Source organism: Mustela erminea, chromosome 5, assembly GCF_009829155.1.
Source record: "Mustela erminea isolate mMusErm1 chromosome 5, mMusErm1.Pri, whole genome shotgun sequence".
Taxonomy (NCBI): domain Eukaryota; kingdom Metazoa; phylum Chordata; class Mammalia; order Carnivora; family Mustelidae; genus Mustela; species Mustela erminea.
In genome coordinates, this window is record NC_045618.1 from 132,040,000 (window position 1) to 132,063,298 (window position 23,299).

The 23,299-nt window shown below is 40.8% G+C and overlaps 2 protein-coding genes across 8 annotated transcripts in view; both read left to right on the plus strand.

Moving 5' to 3' along the window:
- Positions 1-13: 13 nt before the first annotated feature.
- Positions 14-16,358, plus strand: ACYP1 (acylphosphatase 1). 2 transcript variants are annotated; one of them, XM_032344898.1, is made up of 3 exons: positions 14-290; positions 6,363-6,460; positions 15,945-16,358. In XM_032344898.1, the coding sequence occupies exons 1-3, from the start codon at positions 128-130 to the stop codon at positions 16,158-16,160; spliced, it is 477 nt and encodes a 158-aa protein (XP_032200789.1). In that variant the 5' UTR covers positions 14-127; the 3' UTR covers positions 16,161-16,358. The 2 variants fall into 2 exon arrangements, with proteins under 2 accessions (XP_032200789.1, XP_032200790.1); XM_032344899.1 differs by lacking the exon at positions 14-290 and adding an exon at positions 5,810-5,936.
- Positions 16,359-17,793: 1,435 nt separating this feature from the next.
- MLH3 (mutL homolog 3) overlaps positions 17,794-23,299 on the plus strand; it is a 28,347-nt gene continuing 22,841 nt past the window's right edge. Inside the window, exons 1-2 of one of the 6 annotated variants that reach the window (XM_032344900.1) lie at positions 17,807-18,703; positions 19,431-22,785. In XM_032344900.1, the coding sequence (XP_032200791.1) occupies positions 19,494-22,785 (3,292 nt within the window). In that variant the 5' untranslated portion in view covers positions 17,807-18,703; positions 19,431-19,493. Of the gene's footprint in view, positions 22,786-23,299 lie in introns of all 6 variants that reach the window. The other 5 variants (XM_032344902.1, XM_032344901.1, XM_032344904.1 and 2 more) reach the window with 5 other exon arrangements.

The window sequence follows — 23,299 nt, forward strand, 5'->3', positions numbered from 1 at the left end:
GAGTGTCACTTGACCCGGTGTCCCGCCAACTCTGCAGCTCGGTCCCGCCCTGCCCTTGGGGAACGGGAGAGGGGGCGGGAGAGGCTTTCTGGGCCTTCATCAAAGAACTTGTATTTTTCTAAGAACGATGCTCCCAGACCCTGGGGTGTGCCCTTCTCTGGCAAAAGTCGGAGCCCCTAGATGTGCGTCGGAGTCATCCTGCCGCCGGATTCCGGTGTCCGCCCGCTTAGCGGGAGTGGGCCTGCTGATAGCCTTTCTTAGCTCGCTCGGCTGCGTGGTACGGGCCCCAGGTACGGCTGTCCCTCCGTGCTTTTTCCTAGCCAATAGTTTGGAGCTTGCGGTCAGATTTTAGCAACTTGGCTGGGTTTTGCTACTCAGTATCTTTCCGAAGTAGTTTTTGTAGCCAATCTAATTATTTTGATATAATGTTTTTCTCTCACGTGATAACTCTGGCCGTCTCTTCGTGCGGCCCAAGAGTGACTCAGCCAAGTGTAATGATAATAAAGTTAACTACTAGATTGAAAATAATCAGTATAAACTGGTTTCAACACGAAATAATATTCTATAAATTGTAAACATTAGAAGAGAGCTTATTTGTCTTCATGCTTTAATTCATTTGTGTAAGCTTTTTGGAACAGGCGGTTTACTTTTTTTCCTGTAACTATCCAGAAGATTCATGCACATGGGAAATAAAGTGGACAGCAGTAGTCAGTGTTAATGCTTCAACATGTCATTATTACAGTTTTACATGTTACAGAGAAATTCCCTGGTGGGCCCTCCAGGGCAGTCCTTTTATTCCTTGTTTTCTTTCCCAGCTGACTCGACTGCCTTCTCTATATACCCACCACTCTCAAGGTCCTAATTATCTCAGCATCTGGCGGGCCTGTCATCAGCTCCTGCAGCTCCCCTCCAGTCTGGCTGAATTTCCCAGAATGCCTCGCTCCATCCTGAATTCCTTCCCTCTTGTGTCTGAGGAAAAGGAGCCTCTCTCTTTCCAGGAGTTCTGTTGAATTAGTCTCTTTCCATATCCCCTAGGAATTCACTCCATCACTTTATCCCTCCATCTTGTTCACTTCAAGCTGCATCTATCTGCACACTCCTTCTCTTTGGTTTTAAAATATGTTTGCCTTTCCCCTGCAAAACGGATTTTATTTCCTGTGACCTGCTGCCTCTCATCTTAGGGTCCCATTTATTTCTCCTCTTCTCCGCTGTGCATTTGTGGCCCCCGTTCTCTCATCTGCTCCTCAGTGTCCCGTCCATTGTGGTCTGGCTTCCACCTCTTCCATTTTATTTAACTGCCAGACTGTTGATGGCTTCCCAATGGCCGGAAACAAAAGCTGCTATTTCTTTAGCCTACTCATTTACCATCACTGATTTTCCACTCCTGTCAAACTCTCTTCTCCCTTGCTCTCTCGTGCCTTCTTGGTTTCTTCTTTCATGTTTTTGCTCCATCGTCTTCCAAGTCTTGGGCATTTATGTCTTTTTCTCACCTGCCCACCAAATTTAGGTGTTCTCCAAAGCCCTCTTATTTCTCATATACACACAGTCCCAGACATTCTCTTCCTTAACAGTTTCAACCAAAAGCTGAAATTTCAGGTCTCTCCTATGTTTAAATGATACTCAGCTTGGGCTCTCTCCCTAGTTACAGACTCAAATTTCTGGCTGCTTATTTAGCTCCTCCACCAGAATGTTCCTCAGGAACCTCAGACTCAGTATGACAGAAGACAAATTCATGATCATCTCCCCCCAAAAGTTTTTATTTATTTATATGAGAGAGAGCGAGCACGAGTGGGTGGACGGGCAGAGGGAGAAACAGATTCCGCACTGGGCAGGGAGCCTGATGTGGGGCTTAGGGCTCGATCCCAGGACCCTGGGATCATGACCCAAGCCAAAGGCAGATGCCCAACCAACTGAACCACCCAAGTGCCCCTTGTCTGGTGTTCCCTTTCATGCTGAAAGCATCAGTCATCTTGCACTCGTCCCCCTCTTTGTCACCCCTTCTGTCTAATTAATGAGCAGGCGCTCTTTAATGTACTTTGCAAAGTCTCATATGTGACTGGTCCTTTGCATTGCTACTGCCCTTGGTGAGCTCTTCCTCGCTTTTCTCACTCTCCTAACTGCTATTCTTGCCTTCGACATCTACTCCCTGAGCTCATTTTTTATGCTACTGTCAGAGTAATTATCTTAAATACCTCTGAACCCATCATTCTTTCACCCAGGGGCTCCTTCTTTACTTCTACCTTTTAAGTTGAAACACATAATTTAACGTGGTATTTCACTCTGCCAGATTAGGTCCAGCCTGCCTTTCTAGCCCTGCCTCCCTCCCTAGAGTCTAACCCAGTGTATATCAACCCTGGCTGAGCTTTAGAACTCCCTGGAAAGCAACTTCTGGGGGTGAGATCTGGGCATTGGTATTTTTAAAACTTTGCAGCCAGCGTTGAGAACCCTTGGTCTAGCCACACCTGACTACTTGCACTTCCCCTTTCTTTCTTTCTTTCTTTCTCTCCCTCCCTTTCTTTCTCTCTCTCACTCTCTTCTTTTCTTTTTTCTCCTCTTCTTTCCTTTTCTTTTTTTTCTTCTTTATCTTTCTTATCTCTGTGGTGTTACCAGTGGTGGTACAGCGTAGCATTTATGGGAGTGCGTTCTGTACTCAGACTGCCTGGAAATAGATTCCAGCCCCATCACTTACTGGTTGTGGTTGTGTAACCTGAATGATGTCCTGCTTCCTCCAAGAACACTTTCCCAATTTTCTCAGTCAGAGTGAAACTTTTTGCTTCTTTGTGCTCTCAAGTATTTTCTGTTCTTGTTGAAGGACGGGGTTGAGTCATGATGAGCTCTTCATGGAATTGACTAACGTGCATTTTTTAAAAAAGATTTTATGTATTTATGTGACAGAGATCACAAGTAGGCAGAGAGGCAGGCAGAGAGAGAGAGAGAGGAAGAAGCAGGCTCCCCGCTGAGCAGAGAGCCTGATGCGGGGCTCAATCCCAGGACCCCGAGATCATGACCTGAGCCAAAGGCAGAGGCTTTAATCCACTGAGCCACCCAGGCGCCCCATGTTGTGCATTTTATTGTCATTATGTGCATGTACATTTGTCTCATACTAAATAAAACAGTCTTTGAGGACAAAGATTGTATCATACATCTTTGTATAGCCTACAGTGTCCCATATGTAGTAAACAGTAGTTTGTCTTTTTTTTTAAATTCTATCAAGAAACTCATTTTTTTCAAAAAGAATTTTCAGGGCACCTGGGTGGTACAGGTGGGTGGGGGTCTGACTCTTAGTTTCAGCTCAGGTCGCAATCTCAGGGTCGTGAGATTGAGCCTGCTTGAGATTCTCTCTCCCTCTGACCCTCCTGCTAGTGTTCTCTCTCTAAAATAAATAAAACATTAAAAATTAAAGATAAGGGACTCTTGATTTCAGCTCAGGTCAGGATCTCAGGGTTGTGAGATCAGGCCCCGCACTGAGCTCTGTGCAGGGCATGGAGCCTGCTTAAGATTCTCTCCCTCTCCCTCTGCCCACCTCCCTCTCTTAAAAAACAAAAAATAACAAATAAAAATGAATTTTAGAGAGGGCACCTGAGTGGCTCAATCAGTTAAGCATCTGCCTTTGGCTCAGGTCATGATCCCAGGGTCCTGGGATTGAGTCCCACATTGGGCTCCCTGCTCAGTGGGGACTCTGCTTTCCCTTTCCCTCTCTCCCTCCCCCATGCTCCTGCCCTCTCTCTGTCTCGCTTTCTCAGATAAAAAAAAAAAAAAAGAAAGAAATCTTTTTAAAAAATGAATTTTAGGGGTGCCTGGGTGGCTCAGTGGGTTAAAGCCTCTGCCTTCGGCGCAGGTCATGATCCCAGAGTCCTGGGATCCGGCCCTGCATCAGGCTCTCTGATCAGCAGGGAGCCTGCTTCCCTTCCTCTCTCTCTCTGCCTGCCTCTCTGCCTACTTGGGTTCTCTGTCTGTCAAATAAATAAATAAAATCTTTTAAAAAATGAATTTTAGAGAAAAAAATAACATAAGCCAGGCACTCTATTTAGCCATCATTTTCAAATATTGCCAAGCATAACAACATTCAATCCAGCTTCCCACCCCACCCCCAGCCCACTCCAGTGCTAAGGTTATGTGATTCTTCAGGATCTGAATCCTCACTTTTCAGTGAGGGAACAAGTGAAATGATTAATCTTTTTGGCTTCCATTGTAAATCCATCTCACCTCACGCAGTCTGCCCACCTAGAGTGTTCACATATAGAATCTTTTTAAAAAGATTTTATTTATTTATGACAGAGAGATTGGAAGAGCAGAAACACAAGTATGGGGAAGTGGGAGAGGGAGAAGCAGGCTCCCCGCTGAGCAGGGAGCCCAATGAGGGGCTCCATCCCAGGATGCTGGGATCATGACATTATGACCTGAGCCGAAGGCAGACGCTTGACTGACTTGGCCATCCAGGTGCCCCTCATATATGGAGTCTTATGTTATGAAGAGATGTGATGTATACAGGCAATTCAAAGAAGAACAATAAATACCACAGTTTTCCTTCATACATTCTTAATCATAAGGGTAGCTGGATACTGATGCCTGCAAGGTCTATACTTTTAACAATCATCCACAACTCCCTTGACAATTTCATTTTCTCAAAAGAAACTCATGCATTTTCGTCATTTGTCTTTGATTGACTGATTCAGCTGTGATTCTGGAGCCAAGGGTTACTTTGCATGTGCTTGTAATCAATTGATTTAGATAAGCATTATTTAGAGTTTTCTCTAAGTAGGGCAGCTTCCAGAAACACAGAAGGAGGAATAACCTCCTCTGGGGCTTCCTATTCACTTAATTCCTTGCTACCAATTCCAGACTGGGGCATGGCCCCAAATTTGAAGAGACAGAAAGAAAAAGTCAGGGCAGAACAGTATAGGCATACCTCAGACACTTTGTGGACTCTGTCCCAGTCACTGCAATAAAGTGAATATTGCAATAAAGTGAATCAAATAGAAACACAACTTTTATTGGCACTGGTTTCCCCATACACTATATCGTAGTCTATTACATATGCATTTGTAGTATGTCTGAAAAAAGTACATACCTTTTTTAATGAATGTACCTACCTTAATTTAAAAGATACTTAGCTAAAAAAAAAAAATGCTAACCATTATCTGAGCTTTCAGTGAGTTGTAATCTGATCCTAGATTGCCATATCAAAGATAATAATGATGAAAAAGTTTGAAATACTGTGAGGATTACCACAGTGCAATTCAGAGACGCACCGTGAGCAAATGCTGTTGGAAAAAATGGTGCTGTTAGGCTTAATTCAGGTTTATAAAACTTAAATTTGTAAAAAACAACAACAGCAAAACAAAAAACGTAGTATCTGTGAAGTGCAGTAAAATGCAGTAAGACAAGGTATGCCTGTCTGTGTCCTATTTATTTTTGTATTTAATGTTTATCGCCTGTCTCCCACCTCCTGAATTTAAGTCCCTCCAGGCCAGTGACCCTTTTCATCCCCTGATGTAGGTCAACCACCCAGAACTGCGCCTGGCATACTGAAGGCTTTCAGTTAATATTTACTGAGTGACTGAATTTATTTCAAGTCCTTCTTCATCGACGCCTTTCTCCTCACGAAAAAAAAAAAGTGAGGAAAAAACATACTTAGTGACAGAGATGGGGCGAGGCCTGGGTCTGTAGAATCAGAGCTGAGACTGGACAGAGAGATGCCCAGCTTGGGGCTTGCGGCTTCTTCTCAGACAACCGCGTTTGGAAATCTCACCTTCTGGGCGGGCTCTGGGCCGAGCGCTCCATTTCTGATTGGTCAGCAGAGTTGATGGGCATGAGAGGCAGCGAAGGGGGAGCCGCTGTATAGGCTTCCGGGCGCCGAGGTTACCGGGCGGTGGGAACCGTTGGCGAGTTGGTCGCGGGAGTAGTCCCCGGCGCCCGAGAGGAGGACGAGGAGGGTGAGCGTGGGATAGGGCCCCGTAGCGCGTCCGTAGTTTGATACCCCTAAAATGTTAGTAGAAGGGGATTGTGGTGGCCTATGGAAGCTGGGTCCCTGGGAAGAGAAAGAGATGGAGAGGAAGCCCTATGGGGGATGGGCGTAGGGAGGCAATTGGATAAGCGGGTCATTCATTACCCTATAGGGGGCCTCCGGGCACCTGCGACCCCAGGCTCCCCGGCCCAGGAGTCTTCTTACTGTTACTTCGCACCCCCGCGCTTGCACGTACCCGCTAGTGTGCTCTGGCGATGGAGAACCATCGTGTCAGGGAGAGGTTGCAGGGTTTACGGATGGAGAAGTGTGGGTCTGGTCCTTTCTTCCTCGGGATTTGGGGTCCTGGAATCGGATAACGAGGCCTTTACTTTTCTGCTTTTCTGATCTCTGACAGGTGTGGGCATGAACATGGCAGAGGGGGACACCCTGATATCAGTGGATTATGAAATTTTTGGGAAGGTCCAAGGGGTGTTTTTCCGCAAGTACACTCAGGTATGTGGCCTAGAGGCTTTGGGGACATACCAAGGTTACGTGTAGGGGAACAACAGACCATGTTCCTGATGAATGAGTGTGCACTGGGAGAAGCTGGTTCTTTGAGTAGCTGCATGGTGGTTTGTAGAGCAATGGGAGTAAAAACGCTTTGGAGTGGATGAAAGACAAAATAAATGGCAGAATCAGGAGCTGTTATTATCATTCTTTTCGGACAGTGGTACCAGAGTACCTAGACACATATTAATGAGCTTTTCTGTTCCCAAGGGGAGTTGAAGGCTTCCCCAGTTCTCCCTGTTGTGGCCTCATCACCCAGATCACAATTCTTGTAGGAAAACCAACATTGATCAGATGGCATTTTTTAAATTAACATATAATGTATTATTTGCTTCAGGGGTACAAGTCTGTGAATCATCGGTCTTACACAATTCACAGCACTCACCATAGCACATACCCTCCCTAGTGTCCATAACCCAGCCATCCTGTCCCTCCCCCGTGACCCCGCAGCAACCCTCAGTTTGTTTCCTGTGATTAAGAATCTCTGAAGGTTTGTCTACTTCTCTGATTTCATGTTGTTTTATTTTTCCCTCGCTTCCCCTATACTTCTCTATTTTGTTTCTTAAATTCCACATGTGAGTCATATGATAATTGTCTTTCTCTGATTGACTTATTCCTCTTAGCATAATACCCTCTAGTTCTATCCATGTCGTTGCAAATGGCAGGATTTTGGTTTTTTTCCCAATGGCTGTATAGTATTCCATTGTGTATATATACCACATCATCTTTATCCATTCACCTGTTGAGAGACGTCTAGGTTCTTTCCATAGTTTGGCTATTGTGGACATTGCTTCTATAAACATTTGGGTGCATGTGCCCCTTTGGATCACTACATTTGATTTTTAGGGCAAATACCCAGTAGTGCTATTGCTGGGTCGTAGAGTAGCTCCATTTTCAACTTTTTGAGGAACCTCCATGCTATTTTCCAGAGTGGCTGCACCAGCTTGTGATGATCAGATGGCATTTAAAGATTTTATTTATTTGAGAGAGAGCATGAGTGGGAGAGTGGGGGGCAGAGGGAGAAGGAGAAGCAGATTCCCTGCTGAGCAGAGAGCCTCACCTAGGGCTCGAACCCAGGACCCTGGGACCATGACCTAAGCTGAAGGCAGATGCTTAACTGACTGAGCTACCCAGGTGCCCCAATCAGATAGCATTTAGATGAATTCATGATATTTATGAAATTCATGTAATTGCTTCCTCTGTAGCTGCTGCATTTTCTTCAGACCTCTTTCATTTCTTCAGCCTTGCCCATTCCCCCACTTGATTCCTTTCTGTTCATTATGGCTCTGAAAGAAGAGTTACCTTTTCAAGTGAAAGCTTTTCTAATGAAAATACTTGATCTATTTTAGGCTAAGTAATGGTAACACTGAACATGGAGTCTAGTGTTCCTATTAGAGTAACATGGTGTAATTGTGAGGATGAACAAACCGTTGACAGCCTGTACCTCTGCCTTAATGTCACTAATCTTCCCACAACATGCACATGGAGTTGTAATCTCAGTTTCCCTTCTGTCTCTGTTAAGGGGATATCAGGCTGTTGCCTTCCCAATGTATGGCCAAAGATAATGAGTTAAGACTGCAGAATTTCCAAGTATCACATTCCTGGTACTGTGGTACATAAAATTCAATCCTGAAATCTTCGAAATATGGATGTAACATGTCATTACCTCTTTTTTCCAATCACTTGCAAATCATTTCCTCCTGTTCCATACATGAAGTGCTTATTGAAAGGAAATTGCTGAAAAGTTGTAGCAAGAGCTATGTTGGAGTTAGCTTTGGTACCAATTATGCAGCGTAAATTCCTGTAACTTAGTGAATGGGGGTGACAGCTTCAAAGAAAAATTAAAGTTGTTGAGGGAAAAGGACCAGCCAGTAGTATAGCTCATCTTTGTCTATTGTCCCCCTACCCCACAGTTCAGGGAGACAATAAAATAATGCAGACAACAAATACTGATTTGGAAAACTACAGGAAAATGCCATCTCTGGGTGCCTGGGTGGCTCAGTTGGTTGAGCATCTGCCTTCAGCTCAGGTCATGATTCCAGGGTTCTGGGAATGAGCCCCCCCATCTCCAGCCCATCAGGCTCTCTGATCAGTCTGATCAGTGGGAAGCCTGCTTCTCCCTCTCCCTCTGTCTGCTGCTCCCCCTGCTTGTGCTCTCTCTCTGTCTCTCTTTGTGTCAACTAAATTAGGAGAATTTTAAAAAAAAAGAAAATGCCATCTCTTTTTCTTCTTAATTAGACTTATAACGTATTCTTTACTACATACAGTCATTTAACGATATGTTCATTTTAACAGTTGTTTTCTTTCATGACAGTCTGTATGTTGATATCATCTCACCTCTGAATTCAGTCCCATTAATCACTTATTCCTGGAATAAATGATGATAGAACTCAAAGGAACTTTTTTTTTTTTAATGTATTTATTTGACAGAGAGAAATCACAAGTAGATGGAGAGGCAGGCAGAGAGAGAGAGAGGGAAGCAGGCTCCAGGCTGAGCAGAGAACCCGATGCAGGACTCGATCCCAGGACCCTGAGATCATGACCTGAGCCGAAGGCAGCAGCTAACCCACTGAGCCACCCAGGCGCCCCTCAAAGGAACTTTTTTAAAGGTTGCAATATAATTGACATCCCATAAAATTCACCCTTTTAAATAAAAGTGTATAATTTTAATGGTGTTTAGTCTATTCACAAAATTGTGCACTAATTCCAGAGCAAAAAGAAATCCCATCCTTCCCAGCCCCTGGCAATCACTAACTTCATTTCTGTCTCTATGGATTTGCCTATTCTGGACATTTAATGTAAATGGAATCATTTACAATTACAATTTAAATTACAATTTACAATCATTTACAAAGACCACACATTTGTGGTCTTTTGTTTTTGGCTTCTTTCACTTAATGTAATGTTTTCCAGGTTGGTCCATATCCTAGCATGTGTCAGTAGAGTAGTTCCCCTTAACTGCAGGTAATATATTCTAAGACCCACAGTGGTGCCCAAAACTGGTTAGTACCAAACCGCATATATACTATGTTTTTTCCTATATAGACCTATGGATGATAAATTTTAATTTATAAATTAGGTACCATAAGAGATTAACAGCAATAACTAATAAAATAGAAAAATTACAATATAATAAAAGCTATGTAACTGTGGTCTTTCTCTCAAAATATCTTATTGTTCTATACTCACCCTTCTTGTGATAATGTGAGATGATAAAATGTCTGTATGAGGTGAATGATGTGGCCACTGTGAGGTAGCATTAGGCTACTTTTGTCCTTCTAATGACACTTCAGAAGGATGATCATCTTCTGAACTGCAGTTGACTGAGGGTAACCAAAACCAGGGAAAGTTAAACCATGGATGGAGAGAGACTACTGTACTTCATTCCTTTTTATGGCTGCATAATACTTCACTGTATAGATATACCACAGTTTATATATCCATTCACCAACTCATGGACATCTAGGGTGTTTCCGCTTTTAGGCTATTATGTGAACACTTATGTATTTGTTTTTATGTAAACATTCTTTTCAATTCCCCTGGGTGTATATACCTAAGAGTAGATTGTTGGGTCACCTGGTAAAAGTTTATATATAACTTTTTGAGGAACTGTCAAACTATTTTCATTTATTTTGTATGTTTTCTATTTTTTTTTTAAGATTTTATTTATTTATTTGACAGAGAGAGACACAAAGTGAGAGAGGGACACAAGCAGGGGGAGCAGGAAAGGGAAAAATAGCTTCTCGCCAAGCAGGGAGCCTGATGTGGGCCTCCATCCCAGGAGCCAGGGATCACGACCTGAGCTGAAGGCAGCCACTTACCGACTGAGCCACCCAGGCACCCTGTATTTTCTATTTTCCTTTCATTTATATCTCCACTAATAATGTATGGGAATTTCAATTTCTCCAGATCTTTGTCAACAACTGTTATTGTTTATCTTTATTAGAGCCACTATTATTCTAGTGAGTATGAAGTGTTATATCATTCTGGTTTTTGTTGTTTTATTTCATTTTAAGGTATTAATGAATTTTAGAAGATTGAAGTCATACAAAGCATGTTCTCCGTCCACAACGGAACTAAACTACAAATCATTAACAGAAAGACACTAGGAAATCTCCTATATCTGGAAACTGTGCAAAACTAAGAAATTGTGGTAAAATATATATAATGCAAAATTTATCATTTTAGCCATTTTTAAGTGTACAGTTCAGTGACCTTAAGTACATTCACATCATTGTGCAACCATCACTACCATTCATCCACAGAACTCCTTCATCTTGCAAAATCAAAACTCTGTATCCCTTAAGCAGTAACTCCTAATTCCCCCTTCCCCTCCCTAGCTCCTGGTAATAACAATTCTACTTTCTGTTTCTATGACTTTGACTACTCTAGGTACCTCATATAAGTGAAATCCTACAGTATTTGTCCTTTTGTGACTGGTTTATTTCACTAGCATGTATCTGATTTTCCTTGTTTTTCAAGGCTGAATAATATTCTGGTGTACGTAATATACCTGGTGTATGTGATTTTGTTTGCCTTTTAATAGTGAATGATGCTAAATATCTTTTCATGTGCTTATTGGCACATGAAAGAAAATAAAATATATCTTTTTTGAAGAAATGTCTGTTTAAATCATTTGCTATGAGTTATATTTTCTTATTATTGAATGGTAAAAATTTTTATATATTCAGGATACTAGTCCTGTATTACTTAAATGACTTGCATATATTTCTTATGCAGGTTTTCTTTTTATTTTCTTGATGAAAACTTTGAAGCACAAAAGGTTTTAGTATTGATGAAATCTAATTTATTATTTCTTTTGTTGCTTGTGCTTTAGTGTTGTATCTAAGAAACCTTTGCCTAATCCAAGGTTTGGATAAACCATGAAGGTTTATGCCTATGTTTTCTTTTGAAAGTTTCTTCTAAGGATTCTATCACTTAAGCTCTTAGCTTTAGATGTTTTAATCCAGTTAGAGTCAATTTTTTATATTGTATGAGGTAGGTGGATTTTATTCTTTTGTATATGGAGATCCAGCTGTCCCAGGATCACTTGTTAAAAAGCCTATTACTTTCTCCCATTGAATTGTCATGGCACCCTTCTCAGAAATCAACTGGCTATAAATGTAAGGTTTATTTCTGGACTCTAGTTCTAGTCCATTGACCTATCCTTATGCCAGTACCACACTGTGACTGTCATAGCTTTGAAGTAAATTTTGAAATTGGGTTGTATGAGTCCTTCAACTTTGTTCTTCCTTTTCAACATTATTTTTAGCTATTCTGGGTCCCTTATGTTTTCATGTGAATTTTACCATCAGTTTTGTCAATTTCTGCAACCCAGGCAGCTGGGATTTTGATAGAAATTGCTTAAAATCTGTAGACCAATTTAGGAAGTATTATTATCTTAACAATGTTGTCTTCCAATTCATGAACATGGGATGTCTTTCCATTTATTCACATCTTTATTTTCTTTTGACAATATTTTATAGTTGTATATAGTAAGTCCGGTACTTCTTTTGTTAAACTTAGTCCTAAGAAATTTATTATTTTCAATACTATTTATAAATGGAATTGTTCCCTTAATTTCATTTTTGGTTGTTCATTGCCAGTTTATAGAAATGTAACTGATTTTTTTGTATATTTATCTTGTATCCTGCAATCTTATAGACTTACTAGTTCTAATTTGTGTGTGTGTTTGTGTTTACCTCTTAAGATTTTTCTGTAAATGAGTATGTCATCTGTGAGTAAGGTAGTTTTACTTCTTCCTTTCTACTTTGAATGCCATCTATTTCTTTTTCCCTGCCCTGGCTAGAACCTCCAGTATAATATTGGGTAGATGTGGCAAGAGTCACTTGTCTTTTTTTTTTTTTTAGGTTTTATTTATTTATTTGACAGAGAGAAAGAGAGGGAGCACGCACCAGTAGGCATAGCAGCAGGCAGAGGGAGAGAGAGAAGCGGGCTCCCCATTCAACAGAGAGCTTGATGTGGGGCTCGATCATGATCGAGCAGGACTCTGGGATCATGGCCTGAGCCAAAAGCAGATGCTCAACTGACTGAGCCACCCAGGCACCCCAAGAGCCACTTGTCTTGTTCCTGATCATAGGGAGAAAATAGTCAGTCTTTCACCATTAGGTATGATGTTAGCTGTGGGTTTTTCACAGACGCCTTTTTATTAAGTTGAGTATATTCCCTTCTATTCCTAGTTTGAGTGTTGGATTTTGTCAGATTTTTTTTTTCATCTATGAGTTGATCATCTGTTTTCATCTGGTTTCTGTTTTATTAATATGCTTTGTTATATTTTGTTTATTAATATTGTGTTTTAATTACTATGATTTTTAAACTATGGTGTAATTGATTTTGCTGTGTTGAACCAACCTTGCATTCCTAGGATAAATCCCAATTTTTCATGATGTGCCATCCTTTTTATATGGTGCTAGATTTGATTTGCTCATATTGAGTTTTGTGTCAATATTCACAAGTGATAGTAGTTTATAGTTTTGTTGTGATGTCTTTGCACGGTTTTGATATGAGGGCAATACTGGCTTAATAAAGTGATTTAGGGAGTTTTCTTCTGTTTTTTGGAAGAGTTTGTGAAGGATTGGTGAAAGAGTCTTCTTTAAACATTTGGTATATTGGGATACCTGGGTGGCTTAATAGGTTAAGCGTCTACCTTCAGCGCAGGTCATGATCCCAGAATCCTGGGATCAAGTCCCATATTGAGCTCCTTGCTCAGTAAGGGAGGCTGCTTCTCCCTCTGCCTGTCACTCCCCCTGCTTGTGCTCCCTCACACTCTTCTCTGACAGATAAGTAAATAAAATCTTTATAAACAAACAAACAAACTTTTGGTATAGTCACCTGTGAAGCCATCAAGCCCTGGGTGTTTCTTTTTGGGAAGTTTTTTTTTTTTTTTTTTTTAAAGATTTTATTTATTTATTTGACAGAGAGAAAGATCACAAATAGGCAGAAAGACAGACAGAGAGAGAGATGAGGAGAAGCAGGCTCCCTGCTGAGCAGAGAGCCCAATGCGGGACTCGATCCCAGGCCCCTGGGATCATGACCTGAGCCGAAGGCAGAGGCTTAACCCACTGAGCCACCCAGGCGCCCCTCTTTTTGGGAAGTTTTAAATTACTGAGTCTCTTTACTTGTCATATTCAGATTGTCTATTTCTTTTTTTTTTTTTTTTAAGATTTTATTTATTTATTTGACAGAGAGATCACAAGTAGGCAGAGATGCAGGCAGAGAGAAGAGGAAACAGGCTCCCTGGTGAGCAGAGAGCCTGATGCGAGGCTCAATCCCAGGACCCTAAGATCATGACCTGAACTGAAGGTAGAGGTTTTAACCCACTGAGCCACGCAGGTGCCACTGCCTATTTCTTCTTGAGTCAGTTTTAGTAGTTTGAGTCTTTTTAGGAATCTCCCCTTTTCATCTAAGTTCTCTGATATGTTGGCACACAATTGTTTATGGTATTCCCTTATAATCCTTTTTATTTTGGTAAAGTTGGTGGTACTGCCCCCCCCTTTAATTACTGATTTTTAGTAATTTGAGCCTTCTCTCTTTTTTATTAGTCTAGCTAAAGGTTTTTTTAAAGAACCGACTTTGGGTTTCATTGATTTTTCTCTTTTTTATTATTTTACTAATTCCTACTCTAATCTTTATCATTTTTATCTTTCTGCTTGTTTTGAGTTTGGCTTGATCTTCTTTTTCTAGATTCCTAAGTTGAAAGTCTAGGTTATTGATCTGCAGTGACTTACTTTTTTATTGAAACTGGAGTTGGTGATTATATTCCTTAAAATAATATTTCCAGAATATAGTTATGAGGAAGAATTAGTTTTTTGGAATTTTCTTAGGACCAAACACTATTTGCTTATTTAGATAGATATTCAAAATAGAACATGAGTCAGCAACATTATGGTATTTAAAAGTAAGAACAGAATCAAATGCACAAATAAAACCTACCGGAAATTCCCATTCTCACTAGTCAAATTTGGGAGGTTTTTTTTTCCCTCTTAGAAATCAGATAAATTGCACAGCAGTTTAAGAATTTATTTGACTTTATATCAACTCCTACTCAAAACTCAATATAATCATTATTATAGCTAGTTACCATATAAGGTAACTTTGAAGAGCTGGGGATAGCCAACTTTCATAGGTTGACTGGAAGCAGAAGAGAACAATTGTTATACAAAGTCAGTTGGATATAGGCTTCCTTAATATCCATTTGCTACATCCTTTTTTGATGCCCCTATCTTGGGCACTTAATACATGCTATAGGTATTTTCTATTTTTCTTCCTTAATTTCCTCTGTATCCCTTAAATTGTTATTTGGCTGCAGTCTCTTTTGTTCATTATACAAACATGTCTTTGCTTTGAACATAACTGATTTGATAGATACTTTAGTTTCTCATCAAACATGGTTTTGCTCTGCATAACATTTTCTTTGGCCAACTGCAGCAATTTCCCATATTTACTAGGTCACTCCTCTGGCATTTGGGCATGCAGTCATGGTAACTCCCATTTTCTTTTGTAATCCGATTCCTTCCATTTAGATGGGTTACTGAAATGATAACTTTTCCAATATTTCTGCTTGCAAATTTAAAAAAACTACCTCTAAACATGGCTACGTTTCCCAGTTTTTCAGTCATTCCACAGTTTCATGATGTAAAGGAAAGAACATTGGAAAGGCTAGGAGAAAAGCAACTACAATGATTAGACAGTCTTCATAAAGCTGTGATTATTTAGACAGAAGAGAAGAAAGTCAAGGAAAAACCCAACAGTTATGTAGTCTTATGAAACTTTGATGTTCAGAGGCAGATCACTACATGCTTTTTCCTTTTCCAGGAGGACAGAAAGTGGGCTTTGGATGCAACATAAAAACCTTGGGTGAGACAATTTTTCTCAAGTGAGAACAAAAGAATGAGTTGCCCAGGAAATAGTGATCTTTAAAGATACAATGGACACTCATTCATCTGGATTTGTTTAGGTGTGGTCCTGGCTGAAGACAAAGAGAAGGATCAGATAACTTCATGCTTTTTCTATTTAATATACCCACTAGATTCTTGATTAGGAGAAGGGAAGATGAGCAAGATACCTCCCAGGATCCTAACAACAATCAGCCTCAGGGAATCATTTTAAAAGCATCTGATTTGCTTTAGTACTTAAGTCTTTAGTACTTAACCAAACTGACCATGTAGTGAAAATTTCTAGTGCCTAAGTTTTATAGGGTAGAAGGAGGAGATGAAGTCAAATGGCCAACGCTTCATGTTAAGGTCAATGAGATTCTCCTTGCTGTAGTTCTGTTTTGACTGTTCTGGACAACATCAAATTAGTTTCAGTGGCTTGATTCTAGGCCAAGATTCTGACAACTGATTGTAGTCTTACTGTTTTGTTCAATCTCACTGGATTTTTCTCTCTTTTGTATTTTTCTTTCCCTTAGGCTGAGGGAAAAAAGCTGGGATTAGTTGGCTGGGTCCAGAACACTGACGAGGGCACCGTGCAAGGACAGTTGCAAGGTCCCATCTCCAAAGTACGTCATATGCAGGAATGGCTTGAGACAAAAGGAAGTCCCAAATCACACATCGACAGAGCAAACTTCAGGAATGAGAAAGTCATAGTAAAGTTGGATTACTCAGATTTCCAGATTGTGAAATAATGGCTTGAATTTAAATTTTCTAAGATAAACTCACTGGTTTTGTTTTTATTGTTAATATAGATCTAGTCTGTGTTCAGTATTAGATTTGGTCAGTAAGTTATGTTAGTATCAGATATTTGAATTTTACTTTATATTATATGTATGATAGATGACCAACTCTACACAATTCTAAATAAATAAAAATGCATTAGAACCTTTTGCATAGGGTACTGTCTTTGCTAAACTGCATGTGGGGCAAAATAAGAGGTATTTATTCAGTAAACATCTGTGGGAAGAGAATTTTGATGTAATTTAAAGAGCTGAAAAAAAAGGCAGTCACTTTGAATCACTATTTTTTTTAAAGATTTTATTTATTTATTTGACAAAGCACAAAGCAAGGGGAGCAGCAGAGAGGGAGGGAAAAGCAGGCTCCCTGTTAAGCAAGGAGCCCAATGTGGGGCTCTATCCCAGGACCCTGGGATCATGACCTGAGTAGAAGGCAGACGCTTAACCGACTGAGCCACCCAGGTGCCCCTGAATCACTTTTTTACATGGTTTCCATGAAGTTTTCTTCAGGAAATTGCACACCTAATAATAACAAATCCCACAATTTCAGTTTGTTAGTGCTCAAATGATGTTTCCAGACTAATTACTTTTCTGGAGTTTCTGCTGTCATTCCTTTCCTCTGGGCAAGGATTTCATATAAAGCAATATTATGAGCTAAATTACATCACACACCCCCTGCCCACCCCCAGTTCATACGTTGAACTCTTAAGGCTCAGTACCTCAGAATGGGACAATCTGGAGATAGAGCCTTTAAAGAGGTAATTAAAGTTGCATGAGGTCATTAGAGTAGGCCCCAATCTAATATGCCCCAGTGTCCTTAAAAAAAAGAAAAAAATTGGACACAGACATGTACATGCACAGAGGAAAGACCATGTAAAGACAGAGGAAGAAGACCACCATCTACAAGCCATGAAGAGAGGTCTCAGAAGAAATCAACTTGTCAAGCCCTTGACCTCAGACTTCTAGCCTCCAGAACTGTGACAGTAAATTTCTGTTGTTTCAGCCACTCCATCTGGTATTTTGTTAGGGCACCCCTACTAGCAATAATCAGGATTTTGCTTCCTCAGCCCTCACGTTTCCCAGCTTGGCTTGGTCAGCCATTAAACATGTTTATAGCATATGCTTACCGGATTTAACAAGTTGGTCATAAATAAAAATTTTTGGAAATAATAGGTTTTAATGAAAATGAGACAGGAAGTAAAAACTGAGGATTGGGTTAATATTTTTCCAAACACTTATTCTTACACTTTTACGGTTCTCATTCCGTTTGAAAAGGAGCTGCGGTGGCATTAGGAACATATCAAAAAAGTAAATGAAAGGACTCTCGGCGTCTTTATCTGCAAATTAAGAGGGATGGGCTATTTTCTCTGTCTTTCCCATCTCTGAAATGCTATAACTCTGTAAGATGGAAAGCTGTGGATTTACTCATCCATTGAGTGCCTAACAGGGCAGGCACTGTAAAGTAAACAAAATAGATAAAATCCCTACCTTCAAATAGTTGACATTCTAGTGAGAGAAGACCTACTAACACAAATAACATATATTGAATTAAATGGTAGGTAGTACACATGAAGGTGGAAGGGGAAAGGAAAACGAGAAAAGCAGAAGTGAAAATTGTTGAGAACAGCCTTTCACACCATGGTAGAGGGGGAGAAGGATTGAGAATTCCGGGTATCATTGAGAAGAGATGCCCAGGTAATTTCCCATAGAACAGCTGGTGCGCATGCGCACTTGGGTGTCACCGACGAAAGCGCGTTCCCAGCAGGTTACCTCGGAAGCGCATGCTCGTGGCGCGTGCATGAGCCTCTCGAGCCGACGTGCGCGCGCCCCGCGTCCGAGGCGATTGGTAACCGGGAGTTGGGTGAAGCGCTGTTCGAGGTGACTGAAGGCAAAGCACGCGTCGAAAGGACGGTTCCAGGAGCCTTTCTAACGGCGGAAAGGCCCTGACAACCGCCGCGACCGTGTTTGGGACCCGGCTGCGCAGGGGCTACGGGAGGCCTCGTGCGTCAGGGCGGCCGAGCTTGGCCTGCCGGTTGGGGGAGGGGTCGGGGTGGAGCCTGAGCCTGGGGGACCTGCGGCGGCGGTTCTTTTCCCCACCCCCACCCCCACCCCCACCCCCACCCCCACCCCCACCCCCAGAGCTTTCGCTGCCGGGGAGCCGGATGGAATCGTCCCTTTTGATTGTGGCCCGGAAAAGAGTGGGATGTCGTCAAGAAATCGTTACGCTGGGTAACAGTCGGAATACCAGTTAAATGTTGACCTCTCTCGTTCGCGGCCGGCCGCGAAGTTCCTTACCTTGAAAAACGCCGGATCTGCTATCGGTGTTCCCGGGCTTGAAAAACCAGCCCTGTCACCGGTGAGAGGTCCGGTTCACGCTGCGCTCTCGCCTGTGAGGAAGGAAGGAGATTTAGTGGCGCTATAATCTTAATATTTTATACCTGGCAGGGAAGCGTAAAATCCAGTCCCGACAGCTCCAGACCCTCGCTGCTGTGGTGAAGGTAGTGTGGAGCCCTCTGTAAATGTCACAAGACGGTTTAATACAGGGGCCCTCTGAAAACTGATGATCAAAGTAATGTGTGAACAAGATTTGAAAGTCAAATAATACAGAAAAGTGGATAATAAGGCAATTCCTGCCGTACCCTTTTCCATTTCAGTCTCTTGCCTCTGAGGCAACGTTTAACCAAGAATAAGGAATAATAATCCCTTCATGCCCATCTCGTCTTGATACAACAGTTTGATTTTTTACATTTCCTCTGTCTTAGCCCTTCATGAGGCGTTTTTACTAAAAGTCATGGTTATTGTGTAATGTATAAACATTATGAAACTAGCTTGGACACTTTTTTCATGAATTTCTAGCTGAATTTAATTTAGACATCTGTTTTTGGTGAAGTGATTAGAATTTTGAGCACTGTCTTACGGGTCAAATTCATTTGTGATTATGATTTCACTTTAGGGCATGTGGGATTTAGAAAGGAGCCGTGAAAATTAGGAAATTGTGAGTGCTCCTTTGGATATTAAATCCGTTGCACCAAACATGAGCTGTGTGATCTGCCTAGAGATCAAAGCTATAATTTGTTTTGTTTTGTTTCTTGCACTGTGGTTTAGTAAGAGTTTTAATTTACCTCAAATGGTATTTCTCTGTAATGCTTGAGAGAAAGGGATAATGCTGTGTAACTCTGAGGCTTTGATAGTGTGTGCGTGTTTTTTTTTTCTTCCCCCCCACAGGCAATTATTTCCAGTGAGATAAGGAAACCAGTGGCCGGCATTCTTATCAGCTTTCTATCTGCCATGATCAAGTGCTTGTCAGTTGAAGTACAAGCCAGATTGCGTTCTGGTTTGGCTATATGCTCCTTAGGCCAGTGTGTTGAGGAGCTTGCCCTCAACAGTATTGATGCTGAAGCAAAATGTGTGGCTGTCAGGGTGAACATGGAAACCTTCCAAGTTCAAGTGATAGACAATGGACTTGGGATGGGGAGTGATGATATAGACAAGGTGGGAAATCGTTATTTCACTAGTAAATGCAACTCTCTACAGGACTTGGAGAATCCCAGGTTTTATGGTTTCCGAGGGGAGGCCTTGGCAAGTATCGCTGACATGGCCAGCGCTGTGGAAATTTCATCCAAGAAAAACAGGACAGGGAAAACTTTTGTGAAACTGTTTCAGAATGGAAAAGCCCTGAAAGCTTGTGAAGCTGACTTGACTAGACCAAGTGCTGGGACAACCGTAACAGTATATAACCTGTTTTATCAGTTACCTGTAAGAAGGAAATGCATGGATCCTAGACTGGAGTTCGAGAAGGTTAGGCAGAGAATAGAAGCTCTCTCACTCATGCACCCTTCCATTTCTTTCTCTTTGAGAAATGATGTTTCTGGTTCTATGGTTCTTCAGCTCCCCAAAACCAAAGACGTATGCTCCCGATTTTGTCAAATTTATGGACTGGGTAAGTCCCAAAAATTAAGAGAAATAAAATTTAAATATAAGGACTTTGAGCTTAGTGGCTATATCAGCTCTGAAGGACATTATAATAAGAATATGCAATTTTTGTTTGTGAACAAAAGACTAATTTTAAGGACAAAGCTGCATAAATTCATTGACTTTTTACTGAGGAAAGAAAGTATTATTTGCAAGCCAAAGAATGGCTCTGCTACTAGACAAATGAATTCAAGTCCTCGGCATCGGTCTAACCCAGAACTCCACGGGATATATGTAATCAATGTGCAGTGCCAGTTCTGTGAGTATGATGTGTGCATGGAGCCAGCAAAAACGCTGATGGAATTTCAGAACTGGGATACTGTTTTGGTTTGCATTCAGGAAGGAGTGAAAATGTTTTTAAAGAAAGAAAAATTATTTGTGGAATTATCAGGTGAGGACATTAAAGAATTTAGTGAAGATAATGATTTTAGTTTATTTAGTGCTACTCTTCAGAAGCATGTGCCCTCTGATGAGAAGGGTGACCAGGCCAGTTTCCGAGAAGCATGTAATAGTATTTTGGATTCCTATGAAATGTTTAATTGTCAATCAAAAGCTGTAAAAAGAAAAGCTGCTATAGAAAACAGAAGAAACACACAGAATTCTAGAGATTCAGAAGATCTCAGAAAAGAGACAGATGATTCATTTTTGTACGTTTATGAATCAGACGGCTCAGGCCATAGTAAAGCAATAGAGTCATCTTTACAAATCAAAGATAGCTCTTGCTCAGAATCAAGGATCTTGGAACAACAGACAGCTGAAGTATCAGAATCAGGAGAAAATGAAAAACATAAAGAACTTTGCTTAGAACTTAACTGTTCAGAAGATCCCTGTGGAACCAGTTCAGAAATGTTTGCAAGCCCTTTTCAGACATCATACTGCTTTGAGAAGAGTGGGGATGATTTAGAAATACAGAATGCAAGTACTATTGTTAATGGCCTGGCTACCAGTATCCTGGAAAATAATGGAACCCAGAATAAACTAGAGAGATTTAAAGATGCTACCAAAATGGGATGCCAACCTCTGCCTTTTGCGCCAACATTATCGAGAGTACATGGTGCTCAGAGGGAGGAAGAGAAAAGGAAAAAACAACCTAGTAATTGTGGAAGAATAAACATTTTTAGTTATGGACAAGTTAAGTTATGTTCCACTGGCTTTATAACTCATGTGGTACAAAATGAGCAAACTAAATCAACTGAAAGAGAACATTTGCTTAAAAACTATATTCAACCTGGTCCTGTGAGTGCCAAAGAAACATTTGTAAATAGAGCGTGCCATTCAGTTGAGACTCCAAACATCAAAGACAGAACTAGCACTTTAAGTAAAGAATTTGCTCAACTGTCTAACAAAAAATTATGCAGAACAAATACAAATTTGGGGCTAGAGAACAAACCTATAGCAACTTATAAAAATGTTTCTATTTCTCAGGAAAGTAGTAAAAAATCACACATAGGTTGCTTATTACCTGACACATCCTCTTCTTCCCCTTGGTGTATACCTCTTTCAAATGGTAGTACGAAAATAGACGAATTGATTGGTTCCTCCAAACCCATAGCCCGTAAGAAGCTAAGATTAAGTTCACAACTGGGATCTTTAGAGAAGTTTAAGAGGCAATATGGGAAGGTTAAAAATCTTCTGAATATAGAAGTAGAAGAAAATAATAATTTTGAAATCTCTACCAGTCTCAGTCCTCAAATAGAACCTGACATTCCATGGACAGACCAAAATCACTTGGACAACTCAGACATTTGTAAAGTCACTAGTAAACATAAAGACCCAAATAATAGTTGTCAAACAGTAAGTCACATCCTTTACTCAAAGAAGTTTCCATTCTCCAATGAAGAAGATTGTTTGGAACAACAGATGCCTTGCTTACGAGAAAGTCCTATAACTCTAAAGGAGTTATCTCATTTTAACAGAAAACCTTTGTGTGTCAAGCAGTCTCCTAAATCTTTAGCCTCTAAATTATCCAGAATGAAAGGTTCGGAAAGAGAGACTCAAGCAATGGAAATGATGAGTCACTTTTATGAACTTCCACTATCAGATTCCAGGAGGAAAGACCATGACTTGTGCAGTGGGTTAACCTTAGATTCTTGTAAGTTATTTCAAAGTGAATATGAAAAAACAGAGAGTGGCATCATTCCAATGTTGGACTCTATCACACAGGATAATTCCTTCAATAAGGATAGTGAAACATACTCTAACAACAAAACAGAGAACTCTGTGATACCAGAAACTCCTTTGGTGTTACCCTGTAATCATTCTAATGTTGTCAGTAAAGATTCAGATGTTCTTGTGGCTTCAGAACCACAGATAGGAAGTCCTGACTCTCCCAGTAGAATGTCAGTGGGTCACGTGGAAGATTCCACCTCTGACCAAAATGGACCGTGTTTTCAGAGTGAAGAGTTTATAGCAAGAACTTGTTCTGTAGATGAAGAGTCAAGCACATGTTCTTTGGATTGGCAGCAGCATTTTGATGTGGCCCTGGGAAGAATGGTTTACATCAACAAAATAACTGGACTCAGCACATTCACTGCTCCCACTGAGGATGTTCGGGCTGCTTGTACTAAAGACCTAACAACTGTAGCTGTGGAGGTCATACATGAGAATGGTAAGCATGTAGTATTCACTGGCATGAAATGCTTTTGAAGGTGGAAATAATGTCTAAGGCGTGAGATAATCATTGAGAGATTATCTCAGCTGTTGGAACATTTTGAAGTTTAATTACAAAATGTCTTTCATGGTATATGAAGATTCTCTAGATCCAGTACTATTTATATCTAAAAATACAAGAAAGACTGGTAGTAGAATGGAAGTGTATGTATATGTGTCTGTGGGTGTGTGGACATATAGAAGGATGAGACTATTAGACTATTTTTAACGAAAATTATGCTATTAATAGTTGAGAAGATCCACAGTGCTCCCCTACCCCACTTTCTTCTCTCTCCCAAACATACAGCTCTTAGAAATTTGTCTTTAAAGATACCTGAAAGATTTTTTATGTAACTTGATTATTTAATAATCAATCTGGAAGATACCTTCCAGATAGTTTTCTGGAAGTTGCTTTCTGCAGCTCCCAGGTAAAGGGCCAGAATGATCCTATAATCATCCTAGGTTTCCAAGAT

Bases quoted from the DNA above. Each gene is read 5' to 3' on its own strand.
- ACYP1 (XM_032344898.1), top strand. From the start codon at position 128: ATGCTCCCAGACCCTGGGGTGTGCCCTTCTCTGGCAAAAGTCGGAGCC. The intron at 291-6,362 runs GTACGGCTGTCC...GATCTCTGACAG, and splicing joins CTGCGTGGTACGGGCCCCAG to GTGTGGGCATGAACATGGCA. The intron at 6,461-15,944 runs GTATGTGGCCTA...TCTTTCCCTTAG, and splicing joins TTTTCCGCAAGTACACTCAG to GCTGAGGGAAAAAAGCTGGG.